We start from the raw sequence: 18,516 nt of genomic DNA on the forward strand, positions 1-18,516 counted from the left end.
CCTCTCCATCCAGGAGGTCATGATGGCGATTGGTGGAATGCAAAGTGGCAAGACCCCTGGACCAGATTGTTTCCCATCTGAATTTTTAAAAATGTTTTCTAATGAACTTGCACCACTTCTGCTGTCAGTCTTTTCAGAGTCCTATTCTTTTGGCACTCTCCTTCCAGTCATGCGAGAAGCGGTTGTCTTGCTCATTCTGAAAAAGAATAAAGACCCTCTCCAATGTAGCCCATACCTGCCGATTTCACTGTTAAACACCGATGCGAAGATTCTCACAAACATTTTATCACAGCGCTTAGAGGTAGCATTACCAACAATCAATTCCACGGACCAAACTGGCTTATCAAGGGCAGATACTCTTTCTTTAACATTGGACGTTTCTTAAGTATAATTCTTGACTCTCCCTCAACTGATACACCTGATCTGGTCACTTGATGCTTGATGCACTTGATGAGAAGGCCTTTGATCGGGTGGAGTGGGACTACCTTTTCTATACTTTGAGAAGATTTGGCTTTGGCCCCAGATTCATATCATGGGTTAAAACTCTCTACAATGCACCAGTGGCAGCTGTGCGTACTAATAATATGCTGCTTGTTATTTTAAATTCTATAAGAGCACTAGCCAGGGTTGCCCTATCTCCACATTTGTTTGTCACCGCTATAGAGCCCTTAGCACCAGCCATACAGCAAGATACTAGTATTAGTGGAGTCGTCTGAGGAGGCCAAGAATACAATGTTTCACTTTACGCAGACGATCTATTGCTCTTTATAACTGACCCCACACTAAACACCTCAAAACTACTTAGCTGTCTGCAAACGTTTGGTTCAATGTCTGGCTACAAAATAAATCCTCAGAAAAGTGAATTCATCCCAATCAGTACAGCTGCAAAAAATATCCCATCTAATTCAAAATCAATAATAAGAAGTTTAAATCCCTTGGAATCGGGATCTCCAGCTGTTACAAATATCTTTATAAAGCAAACTACCTGCCAATGTTGGAGAATCTGGAAAAAGGACATCCATTTCTGGAATTTATTATCCCTTTCCCTCTGTGGGAGGATTAACTTATTTCAAATGAATGTGTTGCCAAGGCTCCTTTCCCTATCCCTATATTTGTAACAAACATTTCTTCAGCCCTTTAGACAAGTTATGACAAGTTAATTGGAACAAGAAGAACCCACATTTAAGAAAGAACATCCTGCAAAGGCCACGCCCACAAGGTGGACTGGCTCTGCCTAACCTTCAGTTTTATTATTGGTCAGCCAATATTAGAGTACTGCTCCATTGGAGGTGTGACATTGATCATTTAGACTACATAGTCTTTCTCTCTTTGTACCAATTATTGGAAACAATATGTTTGCCCCCTCCTTGTCAGGTGGAGGCTTTCAGGTTTGGTGTAAAAATGGCATTCTGTCAATATAAGACCTTTATATAAGCAACAAATTTGCCTCTTTCAAGCAGCTGGTAAACAGGTGTTCAATACCCAAATATAATCTTTTTAGATATTTACAACTACAAAACTTTGTATCCTCGCATACTGATTGCTTCCCCTCTCATCCAAGTGGTGATATTTTCAAAAGTTGCATTCGATCATAAACAAATTATGGGTAACATATATAATAAACTAATCCAACACTAGCTCAACCACTCTTAATCATCTAAAGGTAAAGTGGGAAAAGGATTTACACGTTGAAATCTCAGGGGAAGACTGGCTGAAAATTATAAGAAGGATTTATTCATCTTCAATTTGCCAACGTCATACTGTTATTCAGTTTAAAATTGTACATCGACTACACTGGTCAAAGACTAAATTTCAAGACTTAGACCAGATCTGGATCCTACCTGTGACAAATGTGAGCAGGCTACAGCCACCCTTCTGCATACGTTCTGGACATGTTCAATGCTTCATCAGTTTTGGAAATTAGTTTTCTCTACTCTTTCAAAGATTTTGGGATAGCCATTTGGTCCTTGTCCCTTACTTTATTTGGTACCGGGGAGTCTTCTTGTTGGTTTATGAAGTGTGTAAGTATCCTCCCCCATAAAAAGTGTTTCAGCTCCTATAGTGGCAGGATTACACCTGCTGATTCCCCTGCAGCAATGTGAAGCTTATTCACACTGCCCAAACCCACCGAGTGAGCACAGTCATGATATCATTTATGTCATGTGTTTTCCACGATCGCTATGAGACACAAATGGTCAGACTGTAAGTGTTAACACATCTTCGTATTTCATTCCCATCACACAAACACTAAGCAGTGCACGCCTGTTAAATTTGATGCTTCCCACACCAATGTGCAACACACTCGCTGTGATCTAGGGAATTATGCATCACATCATCAGTTGTGTTACACTTTATTCTGCTTCAGCTGGAAGCTGATGAAGGCCTTTCAGGGAATGTGTCATTATTTCGAACTGGAAACTTAAGGCTGCAAACCCGTTTCAGAAATCCTCTAGATTATACCATGAATCTCATTTGTTTCACTGTTTTTGATTCACTTCTTGAAACAGGGAAGGTATGGTTAGATGATACTTGTTGGGTGCAACAACCAGGCTCCCCTGAAACTACACCCTGAACCCACTGCTCAACCCCTCCCCTGCAGCTGAGCCACAAATTACACTGTGTCATCACTATAACTGCATGTGTACAATGTCGATATTGATGTTATGTAACAATGATGATAAAAAAAAAAAACCAATATGAGAACCTAATTTGATTGAGCAAAACCTATTTATTAACAACTATTAGTATAAATAAAACATTCATTCTGTTATCTTTTAATAGCAAAATAACATTAAAGCAGTGTCCAAACCTCCTCCTCCAGCTCGATGCACAGGTGACTAAAATAATGATAAAACAATCAATTCTCTAATCATTGACTAACTGATGAATCACTGCAGCTCCAATATATTGTTGCATTTGACAACCCACTACAGCAACTACAGAATAAAAGCACTAACCAGACTGATGACAGATTTCAAACATGCTGAATATGAAGAGTAGTATCATTTAAACTCACATGATTATCAGCCATAAGAACACATTCAGATTTATATTGATGTAAGGTATATAAATGTAAGTACAGTTTGAATCAGTGCAATATTATTTTCACACATCAATGGACCACTGAACTTCTCAGCTTCTAAAATGTAAAGCCTCATTTAGAAACTACACAAGTACATATAATGGTCAGGGATCAACATGAACCTGTCTTCTCTGTTTGACTTTAATCAACTCTGCAGTGGCTCCAGGTCCATAAAGGCAAAGTCCAGCATAGAGCGGCTGAGTGAATGTGGTCTGGACTCTGTGGAGGAGAGTCATGGTTTCAGAGACGCTGTAGAAAGACAGAATACCTGCTCTGTGATCCAGGTACACTCCTACTCTGGAGGACCGAGGACCTGAGAGGTCAGTTTGGACTTTGTTGTGCAGAAATATATATCTGTTTGTGTCACAATATAATGCCCAAGATTTGTCATTGAATCCAAATCCACATTCATCTGAGCTCCCTGCTCTGCTGATATTCTTGTATGCGACTGCTAACACAATGCCTCCCCCTCTCCACTCCACCTCCCAGTAACAACGTCCAGTCAGACTCTCTCTACTCAGAATCTGAGAATAGTCAGTGAATCTGTCTGGATGATCAGAATAAGACTGTGATTGATTAATTCTTGTTGCTTTTCTGTTCCCCTCAGATAATAACATATATCTGTATGCTGTGTTTGGATCCAGTGTGATTTCATGTGAATATTTTAAGAATCCAGCTCTGGTCTTTGGCTCTGCTGGTGACAGTAAAACATCCACTTCAGTGACTGTCAGTGAGATGTTTGTCCATTCCTCTCTCAGAATGTCCTGTAGTTTATCTCTGGTCTCTGACACAGCTGCTGTCACATCCTCAAAGTAGCTCAGAGGACGAATATTGATGCTGGATGAGTGTGTAGACTCACTGAGTGCTGACAGTGAGGGGTAGTTGTGTAGAAACTGGTTGTGATCCTCTGTGTGTGAGAGCTGCTCCAGCTCGCCGTCTTTCCTCTTCAGCTCAGCGATCTCCTGCTCCAGCTTCTCCTGAAGCTCTTTGACTCGACTCACTTCAGTTTCCTGCTGGGATCTGACCTGCTGCTTCACATCAGAGCTTCTTTTCTGGATGAGACGGATCAGCTCAGTGAACATCTTCTCACTGTCCTCCACTGCTTTATCAGCAGAGCCATTGATGGCCTCCACCTCCTGTTGAAGCAGCTTCACATCTTTCTCTCGCTCCTGGATTCTCTGCTGGATGTTTAGTCGTCTCACCTTGAGCTCCTTCTGCTTCTCAGTCCTTTCTGCTGCAGCTGCGACTGTTTCATGGCCTTTATGATGAGAGCAGATGTTCTCCTGGAGCTTCTTGGAGGGGGCCACCAGCTTGTGTTTCTTTAATGGAGCTGCATCATAGTGAGGTTGGAGGTGTTTCTCACAGTAAGAGGCTGGACAAGATAAACAGGACTTGATGGCTTTCAGCTTCCTCCCAGTGCAGACATCACAGGCCACATCTTCAGGTCCAGCATAGCAGTGATCAGCTGGAGCAGCTTGGAGTCCAGTCTTCTTCAGCTGCTCCACTAAATTTGCTAACATGACATTTTTCTCCAGGACAGGCCTCAGTCTGAAAGTCTTCCTGCACTGAGGGCAGCTGTGTATTCCCTTCCTATCCTCTGTATCAAAGTGTGTTTTAATACAGTTCCTGCAGTAGCTGTGTCCACAGGCTGTAGTCACCGGATCCTTCAGTAGATCCAAACAGATGGAACAAGAGAAGGTTTCTCGGTCCAGCTGAACTCCTTTCTGTGCCATTTCTCCTCTCAGTGTCAGTGACTGTGTGAGTTTCTCTTCCTTATAACTGAAACTAGTCTGAGCTCTGATCTCAACAACCTGTATTTCGGCAGTGAATGGAGCCTGTCAGCACTTACTTGTCACCACATGTTGATGGTTACACCCATCTTCAAAGTGAAGATCTGAAGGAGAGGGAACAAGGAAACGTGGACAGAGAGGAGGTGCTGTGTTTATGAGTTGGAAGAAGAGGGAGGGTTATCGGGCTGTGCTTCATTCCATGAAGAGGAGCGGTTTGAGAGCAATACTGTGATCTTTTATTTAATTTTGTTTGCTTTTATAGTGTGGTGCCAGATTTCTTTTCTGATGTATTAATTATATATTTTAATCATATCACATTAGTAATAGTAATATGACTTTCTCAGGTAGTTGTAACTTTTCTTAGAGTGGGAGGGGGTCAAGGATGAGTTGGACTGAAGCTATAGGGATATATGATCTTCTGTGGAATGTCTTTGTCTGTCTCTGGGCATATAAGATGTAAGGGCGGCGGCCACAATTCAGAGATCGCCCTAGGGTTTTGGCTGGGATGTTTCTCTCCATATTGCAATATGTTATTAAACCATTTCAAAACGCTCACTGGATGTGTTGCAGGTTATTGTTAACATTTCTATAACAATTTGGCTTTGTCAAACAGGATTCATCGGTTAAGTTTAGCTGAATCACGGGCACGCAGTGACTGGCCATCCTGAGGTAAAATTGTTTTCAAAAAAGAAGGTGTGCTTCAGTGATGTTCAGCGATTCACACATGCAGGAATCTTTAACGAACCAAGGGACTGCAAAGAATCTGCACTGTGAGCTGTTTTGATTTGGGGAGGGTTTTTAACCAGATCGACGGGAAAAGCCTCGGTTCCTTATTATTGCAAAAGGTGGAGAGAAATTGCTCCTTGTTGCGTTAGTGATTGCAGGATCTTAGAAGCTCAAAGATCTGGGCATAGTGTATAGTACCTCAAGCAGTACGGGTCGGCAGTAATACATCCAGCACCATCATTCTAAACACGGGGGCCCCGCAGGGATGTGTGCTGAGCCCCCTCCTCTTCACTCTGCTGACCCATGACTGCACTCCATCATATAGCTCCAACCTCTTCATCAAGTTTGCGGACGACACAACGGTGGTGGGTCTCATTAGCAACAGGGATGAGACCGACTACAGAAGTGAGGTGAGACGCCTGGCCACGTGGTGTGCTGACAACAATCTCTCTCTGAATGTGGAGAAGACGAAGGAGATTGTTGTGGACTTCAGGAGAATGCACACCCAACATGCTCCTCTGACCATTGACGGAGCGTCTGTGGAGAGAGTGAGCAGCACCAAGTTCTTGGGTGTGCACATCACAGAGGATCTCTCCTGGACGTACAACACCACAGCACTGGCCAAGAAATCACAGCAGCGTCTCTTCTTTCTCCGCAAACTAAGAAGAGCAGGAGCACCAGCCCCCATCATGTACACTTTCTACAGAGGCACCATCGAGAGCATCCTGTCGAGCTGCATCACTGTGTGGTTTGGAGCCTGCAATGCGTCCTGTCATAGAACCCTCCAACGCATAGTGAGAGCTGCAGAGAGGATCATTGGTGTCTCTCTCCCCTCCCTCCAGGACATTTACAGCACCCGTCTCACTAAAAAAGCCCTTTGCATAGCGGCTGATCCCACGCACCCAATGCAAAGCTTCTTCAAGCTGCTGCCGTCAGGGAGGAGACTGCGGAGTCTCCAGGCCAGGACCAGCAGACTGAAGGACAGCTTCATCCATCAGGCTGTCAGGATGCTTAACTCCCTCCCGATTCTGCCCCCTCTCCCCTCTTCTCCTCCATGGTCTCACTGAACTCTGTCACACACACACACACACACACACACACACACACACACACACACACACACACACACACACACACACACACACACACACACACACACACACTCTGACTCACTCACTGGCCTGCACCAGTTACCAGTCACTTTGTGGAGCATTGGACTGCCACTACCTCATAAGACTTTGTAGTTACACTATCTCTTACCGTACATTACCAAATCTCCATTTGCACTATTTGCCTATTTGCACTACTCTGCCTGGTTTACACCCAATGTCATTTACCCATTATATTGTATATTGTATAGCTTTCTTCTTATATGTAAATTTGTATTGTATTTATTTAAATTTTTACTTTTTAATTATTTTACCTGCATTTTTTAATCACTCTTATATTTAAATGTTCATTTGCTATTTTATCTAGGGATTGAGAGTAACGTAGTTTCTATTCTCTGTATGTCCTGTACATGTGGCAGAATTGACAATAAAGGTGACTTTGACTTGACTTTGACTTGACTTTGACTAGTATTTTAGCACTTTTGCACCAGTGAAAAGAGGCAGAAAGGCCAGACAGTGGATGTGCTTGTTTGTACAATGGAAGCTGAGTTCAACAAAACATCTAGTGGAGCCATGGGGGGCTTTCCTCTAGGTGATCTGGGTGAAAACAAAATTTTTATGGTATGATTTTTAAGAAAGATGTTGAAAGATAGTTGTGTGAGAAAAGGAGAGATGTCGACAAAGAAAAGAGTTAAATCAACTGATGTGTGTGGGATGAATGAAGAGAAGAGGTGTGTTGAAATGTGGGAAAAGTAGTGTTTTTACTGAATCAGAGAAGGAAAGTGTTAATAAGTAGTGATGAAAATGATATTAAATTAATGTCTTAGTGCGTCAGTTGCAGATGACCACGGAACCTGATCAACCTCCTCCATGAGCACAGCGGCCGGAGCAAAATGATAGATTAACATAATTGGAACTACACCCAGGCCGTGTTTTGGCTGATTATTTAATAGCTTCACCTCCATGTACATCTTATCCTCAAAAAGAAACTCTGAGGGCAATCAGTCTCTCCCTGAAGGCAAAATGCAGTTCAAGAGCAACGGCATCGACTTCAAGAATCAACACCAGGTGAACAGACAGCAGCACTGCCCTAAACCTTAAAGGGTTCAGCAGCATGTATAAATACTATGGCAGGTGGAAGCATGCACTCCCAATCACAAGGTGGGAGGTTCACCAGCGACATCACTGTGTGTGAATGGACTTGGGAAGACTGTCTGAGTGACATTTGCCATACTGAGAGTTGAAATGGCAAAGGAAGAGACTAAAAAATGAGGTAAAGCTGAAGAAGAACAGCCCACTGGGCCTCTGGCATGCCACAGATGTGGGAGAGGCAGATAGCAGCAGTGAGAAGTGGAAAGAGAGCATGGAGGAAAAAATGAAGGCTGTTGTTGTTACTGTGAGAGCACGTGAAAATTGGGTTGAAAAATGAGGCCGACTGTCTTGTGGAGGTTGAGAAAGTGTCCGAAGCATTGCAACAAAAGGTTAAAAATTTTTTTACACACACATAAACGGAGAGACATGAGAGAAAGGTAGCTTCCAAGGAAATACCTTTTTGGGGGAGAAACGGGAGCTGGGGAGGAGACAGGCCCTGTTGAATCCGCAGCTCCAATGCACACATGCTAGCCTACTAACACACACACACACACACACACACACACACACACACACACACACACACACACACACAATGAAGATTACACTCATGAATATGCCCATATCTCTCACTGATGTTCAAGCAGGGAAAATTTAACAGACACTTGTTATCAAGTGTTGAGTTTATCCACTGCTGACAGTTAATTCTCCAGGTTGCAGGAAAACAGTTTAAGTTTTGTAAAAGAGACTGGTATGACCAACCACTGATCAGACAATAAATATAGTTGTCAGTATTGTAAATTCGGAGACACTTTCTGCTGATTGAGCATCAAATAATTGGTTCTGTGATCATAATTAGTGCAACAGTACAGGCCTGAAGAAGAAACTCAAATTCCAGTGATTAAACATTGAAGTGTTAATGGTGAACATTAGTGTTGTATGAACTGTGCAGCTTCTAAAAAAATTTCTCTGTGTATTTAGCAGGTGGAACTTTGCCAGACTTTCCAGGAATTGTGTGATATTCTTTTTTTTTTTTTTTTTTTCTTTTTTGTGTCCCGTTTGGATCTTTAGCCATCAGAATTGTTGTCTTAAGGCCAAGAAAGATGCCAAGCGGATTTATTTTACCAAGTGGATCATCATGGCCTTGCCATATTGGTCCATTTGATTGACCTTTAATTATAATTATGAATTTATTTTATTTTCAGTTGCTACAAACGGGACAGACATGACTGGGGGATAGGACAGGGAGAAAGAATGAAAGAAAGAGAGGGAGAGAAAGAAAACCAAAGGGGAGAAGAGACGGTGAGAAGGGGGGAAGAAAGAAAAAAAAAAAAACCAAAAAAAAAAAACACCTGGGTCACCTGTATGGAGAAAAAAAACAGAAGAGAAAGCAAACAACAAAGAGCAACATAATAAAAAAAACGGCACCATCACAATAAACTAGCTAGCAGTAAATATCAGTAGATACTAAGTAATAAACGATATTGTGCAGCACGCAAGATAGACAGCGCACAATGTGCTTTGAGGCAGCAGCCAAGAAAGCTGTAGTCCACGTCTGTGAATACCCGTGTGTACACCTGTGTGCACACCTGTGTGGATCAGCATGCTTGCATTCCAAAGGTTTCTCCATGTAACGATCTGCTAGGGAGTGTGGGGAGCCACAGCCCCGTCCTCCAGGGTATGAAGCAGGTATGGAGGAGATCAAAACTCCAGACATCCAGAGGCCCCCAGAACACAAGAGACCATGGAAGACCAACAGAGGGGCAGCCGCGCCACTGTCCCAGTAAGAGCTGAGGAGAGTCCCAGATGAGGGCTCATTCAGCAGCCGTGGAGCAGAAGCCAGGGGGAGTTGCAGTGACGCGCCCGTGAGCTCCGCCGGCAGCCAGCTGTGCCTGAGTGACCGAGCCCCAGGCCGAGAGGCCGGGGGCACCCCACCTCCGAAGTGGCCCGAGCGAGCCCCAGGCTCCAGGCCCCAATAAGCGGCCGCCAAGGAGTGAGCCGGTGTGTACCTGGACGCCCACCCCCAGACACAAAGAACCACCAACGCACCGACACCTGAGGGAGTCCGCCACCGGCAGGGGAAGTGGTGGTGGGTGGAGATAGGCCTCCAAACCTTGGAGGGCCTGAGATTGTGTGATATTTTTGAGCACTTGTGGGCAACCAGTAAATATGATGTTGGGAAAATGAACTGATGTACTGATTCTTATATCTGATTTCAGACCAAGTAAGCATCAGTACATAATTGACTGCGTAGTGACTGCAGCACATGTCATGGCACCTGAAGTTCTAATCCCTACATCCCATTGTTCTACCAGGGAGCAAAAACTTTTCTGTGATTTATCTGGCAGAGTTTTTGTTTTTTTTAGTACTAGGCTGATCGTGCCAGTTAGTTTTTGGAATTAAAAGCGCTATAAAATAATTTATTAAGAGCAAATATAAGGTGAGCTTCTCCAGATTACAATGGGCTTTGGAGGAAGTTACCTACTTGAGACACTGACCATATTAGATGTAAGAATGAATGCATGTGACTGGACTGATGATGTGGATTAAGTGTGACTGACTTGAAATGGAGACTAAAGGCTGGAACTATTTTAGGATTAGTCACTTCTAATCCCTGATCCACTCCAAACAGTGAAAGAAGGGTGGATGTATGTTTTTTTGTGTATGTGTTTTTGCAGGAGCAGAAGGATGACAGAGACTAGGGAGGAGACTAGGTTCAAATGAGTGTGTGTGGGCCCTGCAGACCCTTCAGCTGCCACTTTTCTGTGTTACTGATTTTTGTGTAAAGGACACTTTGGTTTTACTGGCTGCTTGTTGGTTATGGTATCACACTGTATTATTGTAAACATTACAGTGGGAAAATGTGCATACAATGTGCAAATATACTGAAAACAGTGTTCACAGCAGCAGATTGTTGACTACATGATTTACAGCAGCACCTCTGGAATCTGTTGATCCAAGTCTGACCTCCGGGACACTCCACTGGCTAATGTTGGTTTTCTCTCTAAGGGTTTTTGTGGAGGATTTGGCATCACACAGACAGACATGAGTGAAATAAAGCAGGATGTGCAGTGATTACAAAACATTTTAGAACAAAGTAAGTGACAAGTGAGTGACATTACTTTAGAACAGTCACTGGTTACAGTAGTTTTGAAGAAACATATAGGATGATCCATTTTTTGGGCAAATTACAGGGAGTGCAGAATTATTAGGCAAGTTGTATTTTTGAGGAATAATTTTATTATTGAACAACAACCATGTTCTCAATGAACCCAAAAAACTCATTAATATCAAAGCTGAATGTTTTTGGAAGTAGTTTTTAGTTTGTTTTTAGTTTTAGCTATTTTAGGGGGATATCTGTGTGTGCAGGTGACTATTACTGTGCATAATTATTAGGCAACTTAACAAAAAACAAATATATACCCATTTCAATTATTTATTTTTACCAGTGAAACCAATATAACATCTCCACATTCACAAATATACATTTCTGACATTCAAAAACAAAAGAAAAACAAATCAGCGACCAATATAGCCACCTTTCTTTGCAAGGACACTCAAAAGCCTGCCATCCATGGATTCTGTCAGTGTTTTGATCTGTTCACCATCAACATTGCGTGCAGGAGCAACCACAGCCTCCCAGACACTGTTCAGAGAGGTGTACTGTTTTCCCTCCTTGTAAATCTCACATTTGATGATGGACCACAGGTTCTCAATGGGGTTCAGATCAGGTGAACAAGGAGGCCATGTCATTAGTTTTTCTTCTTTTATACCCTTTCTTGCCAGCCACGCTGTGGAGTACTTGGACGCGTGTGATGGAGCATTGTCCTGCATGAAAATCATGTTTTCTTGAAGGATGCAGACTTCTTCCTGTACAACTGCTTGAAGAAGGTGTCTTCCAGAAACTGGCAGTAGGACTGGGAGTTGAGCTTGACTCCATCCTCAACCCGAAAAGGCCCCACAAGCTCATCTTTGATGATACCAGCCCAAACCAGTACTCCACCTCCACCTTGCTGGCGTCTGAGTTGGACTGGAGCTCTCTGCCCTTTACCAATCCAGCCACGGGCCCATCAAGACTCACTCTCATTTCATCAGTCCATAAAACCTTAGAAAAACCAGTCTTGAGATATTTCTTGGCCCAGTCTTGACGTTTCAGCTTGTGTGTCTTGTTCAGTGGTGGTCGTCTTTCAGCCTTTCTTACCTTGGCCATGTCTCTGAGTATTGAACACCTTTTGTTCTTGCAGGAACAAAAACATAATATTCAAACACGCTTTGCCGAGCTGATCAGCTGTTTGTAACACTTCCCACATTGAAACAGACGTCAGCGCGAACGATCGCATGTCCACCATTTCCTGCCCAAAACCGGAAGTGACGTCATTTTCACGGAAAATGTAGTTTTTTACTTGTAGGCCTTAAGAGCCTATACTGGTGTTTTTATAAGTCATGTTTGACTTTATGCTTTTCTGAATAGTTGCTGGGATGCTTAGAACTTGAATTGCGCTGCTTAAAATAGTTTATTTTGATGCACATGCTGTTTTCTTTGCAAATTTGCATCATAGGATTGTTTTTCGTTTTTCCTGCAGTATATAAAAATTGGTGTATCTCCCCCCCCCCTCTGTCCCCTTCTGGCTGCCTCTGCCTCAATTTTATCCCACAACTTAGACATTCACATTTCTCACACTCTCATAACACATACATATAGGATCTTGGGGGTGGGCACGATACACGGAGTCCAAATTACCATCAGGGTGTACACCTCACCCCTGGCATCGTTGCCCACCTCTCAATTTTAAATACACGTAGACATTGAGGGCTAGCAGGAGGGACTATGCGCTTACCTGCTGCTCTCTGGCAGGTAGCTCCAAGCCCTCCTGGGTTTTAAATGCACCTTAGAACACACATGCATCAACACTACAATGAGCGGGTGGAGGGAGGTTTGGAGTCTTCTCTCACCCCCGTTCTCTGCGGCCTGCTGGAGCAGGGGGGCTAGGAGGAATTGGCCGTCTGACCGCAGTATGGAGTGTGGGGCCTCCCTGCTGCTGCGGAGTCGGGGCGGTCTACCTCTCCCCACCGCAGGGAAAAGGGTAACACCACCTGGGTCTGGGTGCAGTTCCCCCCTCCAGGGGCAGGGGTACCTAGACCCGGTTGGTAGAGTACGCTTGGGGAGTGTGATCGTGTGTACAACGTCTCTTCATGTCTGTCTCCACGTTGGTTGAGTGTGGAGTAAGTGCATATGAGAGCATGAGGGTGGGAATGGATGTTTGTGTCTGTGTGTGCCTGTATGTTTGTATCTATATGTCAAGTTGGGTATCAGACGCCACCTCTCTGGGGACATCTCAGGCCCTCCAAGGTTTGGAGGCCTATCTCCACCCACCACCACTTCCCCTGCCGGTGGCAGACTCCCTCAGGTGTCGGTGCGTTGGTGGTTCTTTGTGTCCGGGGATGGGCGTCCAGGTACACACCGGCTCACTCCTTGGCGGCCGCTTATCGGGGCCTGGAGCCTGGGGCTCGCTCGGGCCACTTCGGAGGTGGGGTGCCCCCGGCCTCTCGGCCTGGGGCTCGGTCACTCAGGCACGGCTGGCTGCCGGCGGAGCTCACGGGCGCGTCACTGCAACTCCCCCTGGCTTCTGCTCCGCGGCTGCTGAGTGAGCCCTCATCTGGGACTCTCCTCAGCTCTTACTGGGACAGTGGCGCAGCTGCCCCTCTGTGGGTCTTCCTTGGTCTCTTGTGTTCTGGGGGCCTCTGGATGTCTGGAGTTTTGATCTCCTCCATACCCGCTTCACACCCTGGAGGACGGGGCTGTGGCTCCCCACACTCCCTAGCAGATCGTTACATGGAGAAACCTTTGGAATGCAAGCATGCTGATCCACACAACTGGTGCAGAACGCTGCCGCTCGCCTGTTGACCGGTTCAAAAAAAAGAGACCACATCACTCCGGTTCTCTGCTCTCTCCACTGGCTCCCAGTTGCCTTTAGGATTGATTTTAAAATCTTATTGCTGGCTTTTAAGGTTTTAAATGGCACTGCACCTTCTTACCTGTCAGAACTCCTTAGTACTTATCGCCCCAGGAGATCTTTGAGGTCAGCCGACCTGATGCTTTTAGATGTTCCCAGGTATAAATTAAAGACAAAGGGAGAGAGGGCGTTTGCTGTGGCTGCACCCAGACTGTGGAACAGTTTACCTCCTCACGTCAGACTCTCCAAAAGCCTAGAAACTTTTAAAACCGCTCTTAAAACTCACCTCTTTTCATTGGCTTTTAGAAAGGTTTAATTTATTTGTTTTATATATTTTTATTTTATTTTTATCAGCGAGGTGTTATTACGAAATTGTGTTCTATTGTATTTTATCTGTATTTACTGTACAGCACTTTGGTCAGCCTTGGTTGTTTTTAAATGTGCTCTATAAATAAACTTGACTTGACAGGTGTGCACACAGGTGTACACACGGGTATTCACAGACGCAGACTACAGCTTTCTTGGCTGCTGCCTCAAAGCACATTGTGCGCTGTCTATCTTGCGTGCTGCACAATATCGTTTATTACTTAGTATCTACTGATATTTACTGCTAGCTAGTTTATTGTGATGGTGCCGTTTTTTTTTATTATGTTGCTCTTTGTTGTTTGCTTTCTCTTCTGTTTTTTTTCTCCATACAGGTGACCCAGGTGTTTTTTTTTTTTGGTTTTTTTTTTCTTTCTTTCTTCCCCCCGTCTCTTCTCCCCTTTGGTCTTCTTTCTCTCCCTCTCTTTCTTTCATTCTTTCTCCCTGTCCTATCCCCCAGTCATGTCTGTCCCGTTTGTAGCAACTGAAAATAAAATAAATTCATAATTATAATAAAGGTCAATCAAATGGACCAATATGGCAAGGCCATGATGATCCACTTGGTAAAATAAATCCGCTTGGCATCTTTCTTGGCCTGAAGACAACAATTCTGATGGCTAAAGATCCAAACGGGACACAAAAAAAAAAAAAAAAAAAAAAAAAAAAATTGGTGTATCTCAAAAATAAAACTATGAAGACACTCAAAATAAATTTCCTGTTGTTGTAAACTATTTTTTGCAACTTTTTTGTATTCAAAGTTTTGAGGGATAAGCCTCTTAAATTTCTCCAAGTAGAAATATATGTAAAAAAACCAGAAACGATTTTCAATTTTTTTGTAGTTTATTGCACTTTTTTGCAATTAATGTAGTTACTATGGACTTAATGCATACATATTATTAAAATATGGGCTATAATGGTTGTATTGATGTATAGCAACTTGAAATGCTCCCAAAAATGGCACTACCCATATGGAAAAGATATATATAAATCTTATAAAGTTTTTATCTGTCTTGTATGAAACTTGTATGAAAAGCATACAAGAGTGAAAACACATATAAGATCCCTTGAAAAATTATATAATGAAACTTGTATGTTTTGTATACTTACTAAAAAATATATGAAAGCAATGAGAAAGTGGCCACTTTCATGAGTAAATCATATATGTTTTTACTATTTCTTTTCCATATGGGTACAACATGTAAAAATATAAAGTAAGCTCTGGCGGACTTGGTTCTATGGTAGGTCTTAAAGGGTTAATATTTAAACCTATTTTCTGTACATTCCAGCACATAAAATAAAATGTTTTTTGTGTTTACACTCAGTCTTTCAAAAAGATGCAAGTAAAACACAGCAGAAAATAAATAAAATCAAAGACTAGCTGTCCTGTTTCTCTATTTTCACCTTTAAAGCAGGAGTGTGGTAGGCGGAGGTGTGCTCTGGTGCAAGTGTGCCGCAGCGGTCAGTGGAAGAATCCATGAGTTTCTCTGTGAATTTCCCATTACGTTGTTGTGCACTTCGTGCTTGTTTAGGTGTTTTTTTCGGTGTAAAAAGAAGTTTTCTTCCCATGTACAATAGACGCCAATGTTTTTGTCACTTTTTATGGAATAAAACTTAAAGTAAGGTCAGTAGTTCCACGCTTTAAACGCTACACGCTTATATTCTCTCCCGCACTCTATATATTATCCATTGTTGATCTGCACAATGGATAGCAAGCATGTTGTCACGAACGTCGCACTCGCTTACGTCACTGTCATGAGACATTCTGCTAAAAAAAATCACGGTTTTAGTAACGCAGCGTTCCTACGGGAAAGTAACGGTAATCTAATTACCGTTTTTGCGATAGTAATCCCTTACTTTACTCGTTACTTGAAAAAAGTTATAAGCAACGCGTTACTGCCCATCTCTGCTCATGAGTAATATGTATGGGACTAATATTGTTGGTAATGATGCTCCCATATAGCAGACAGGTCTGGCCCGGATTTGGTGTCAAGCTGGCACTGCTGGCATGGTAAGTTGTATGTCATCCAGATATGGGCCCGGCCTGGTGTAGATGGCACTGTTTATATGATGGCATGCCATATCTGGCCTGAAATAATAAATTGAAATTTTGAGAAAATAAGTCAAAATTTCGAGTTATGGATCCTTTTTGTGTGTGGCAGAAACAGGTTTCCATAGGATATTGATGTTATGTAACAATGATGATAAAAACAATAGAACATAATTTGATTGAGCAAAACCAATTTATTAACAACTATTAGTATAAATAAAACATTCATTCTGTTATCTAGGAACTGGAACCAGCTTTAAATGTGACTAAAATAATGATAAAACAATCAATTCTCTAATCATTGACTAACTGATGAATCACTGCAGCTCCAATATATTGTTGCATTTGACAACCCACTACAGCAACTAAAGAATAAAACCACTAACCAGACTGATGACAGATTTCAAACATGCTGAATATGAAGAGTAGTATCATTTAAACTCACATGATTATCAGCCATAAGAACAAATTCAGATTTATATTGATGTAAGGTATATAAATGTAAGTACAGTTTGAATCAGTGCAACATTATTTTCACACATCAATGGACCACTGAACTTCTCAGCTTCTAAAATGTAAAGCCTCATTTAGAATCTACACAAGTACATATAATGGTCAGGGATCAACATGAACCTGTCTTCTCTATTTGACTTTAATCAACTCTGCAGTAACTCCAGCTGAAAAATAAAGCCAAAGTCCAGCATAGAGCGGCTGAGTGAATGTGGTCTGGACTCTGTGGAGGAGAGTCATGGTTTCAGAGACGCTGTAGAAAGACAGAATACCTGCTCTGTGATCCAGGTACACTCCTACTCTGGTGGACGGAGGACCTGAGAGGACAGTTTGGACTTTGTTGTGCCAAAATTTAAAACCATTTGAATCATAACATAATGACCAAGACTTGTCATTGTATCCAAACCCACGTTTTTCGCCCAACCCTGCTCTGCTGATATTCTTGTATGCGACTGCAACGCCAACTCCTCCCCCTCTCCACTCCACCTCCCAGTAACAACGTCCAGTCAGACTCTCTCTACTCAGGACCTGAAACCATCCTGTGAATCTGTCTGAATGATCAGAATAAGACTGTTGTTGTTTGAACATCATCAATTTTACTTTTCTGTTCCCATCAGATAATAACAGATGTGTGTGAGTTGTGTTTGGATCCAGTGTGATTTCATGTGAATATTTTAAGAATCCAGCTCTGGTCTTTGGCTCTGCTGGTGACAGTAAAACATCCTCTTCAGTGACTGTCAGTGAGATGTTTGTCCATTCCTCTCTCAGAATGTCCTGTAGTCTATCTCTGGTCTCTGACACAGCTGCTGTCACATCCTCAAAGTAGCTCAGAGGACGAATATTGATGCTGGATGAGTGTGTAGACTCACTGAGTGCTGACAGTGAGGGGTAGTTGTGTAGAAACTGGTTGTGATCCTCTGTGTGTGAGAGCTGCTCCAGCTCGCCGTCTTTCCTCTTCAGCTCAGCGATCTCCTGCTCCAGCTTCTCCTGAAGCTCTTTGACTCGACTCACTTCAGTTTCCTGCTGGGATCTGACCTGCTGCTTCACATCAGAGCTTCTTTTCTGGATGAGACGGATCAGCTCAGTGAACATCTTCTCACTGTCCTCCACTGCTTTATCAGCAGAGCCACTGATGGCCTCCACCTCCTGTTGAAGCAGCTTCACATCTTTCTCTCGCTCCTGGATTCTCTGCTGGATGTTTAGTCGTCTCACCTCGAGCTCCTTCTGCTTCTCAGTCCTTTCTGCTGCAGCTGGGACTGTTTCACGGCCTTTATGTTCATCTATTGTGCAGAGATAACAGATACTCTGCTGATCAGTACGACAGAAAATCTTCATCACCTCATCATGACGAGAGCAGATGTTCTCCTGGAGCTTCTTGGAGGGGGCCACCAGCTTGTGTTTCTTTAATGGAGCTGCATCATAGTGAGGTTGGAGGTGTTTCTCACAGTAAGAGGCTGGACAAGATAAACAGGACTTGATGGCTTTCAGCTTCCTCCCAGTGCAGACATCACAGGCCACATCTTCAGGTCCAGCATAGCAGAGATCAGCTGGAGCAGCTTGGAGTGCGGTCTTCTTCAGCTCCTCCACTAACTCTGCTAACATTGTGCTTTTCACCAGGAGAGGTCTCGGTGTGAAGGCCTGCCTACACTGAGGGCAGCTGTGGATTCCCTTCTTGTCCTCTTCGTCAAAGTGGGTTTCAATACAGTTCCTGCAGTAGCTGTGTCCACAGGCTGTAGTCACCGGATTTATCAGTAGATCCAAACAGATTGAACAAGAGAAGCTTTCTGGGTGCAGCTGAACTCCTTTCTGTGCCATTTTACCTCTCAGCATCTGTGCCTGTGTG

At 43.2% G+C, this 18,516-nt stretch overlaps 1 protein-coding gene across 1 annotated transcript; it reads right to left on the minus strand.

Moving 5' to 3' along the window:
* Window positions 1–2,807: 2,807 nt before the first annotated feature.
* LOC113017207 (tripartite motif-containing protein 16-like) lies at window positions 2,808–18,516 on the minus strand. Its single transcript, XM_026160362.1, has 2 exons — window positions 16,835–18,516; window positions 2,808–3,242 (listed from the first exon to the last, which is right to left on the minus strand). Exons 1-2 carry the CDS (start codon window positions 18,501–18,503, stop codon window positions 3,187–3,189), a joined length of 1,725 nt encoding a protein of 574 aa, XP_026016147.1. The 5' UTR covers window positions 18,504–18,516; the 3' UTR covers window positions 2,808–3,186.

Source organism: Astatotilapia calliptera, unplaced genomic scaffold (genome assembly GCF_900246225.1).
Source record: "Astatotilapia calliptera unplaced genomic scaffold, fAstCal1.2 U_scaffold_1, whole genome shotgun sequence".
Classification (NCBI taxonomy): Eukaryota; Metazoa; Chordata; class Actinopteri; order Cichliformes; family Cichlidae; genus Astatotilapia; species Astatotilapia calliptera.

Bases quoted from the DNA above. Each gene is read 5' to 3' on its own strand.
- LOC113017207 (XM_026160362.1), bottom strand. From the start codon at position 18,503: ATGCTGAGAGGTAAAATGGCACAGAAAGGAGTTCAGCTGCACCCAGAA. The intron at 3,243-16,834 runs TTACTGCAGAGT...ATGGACCTGGAG, and splicing joins GCTTTATTTTTCAGCTGGAG to CCACTGCAGAGTTGATTAAA.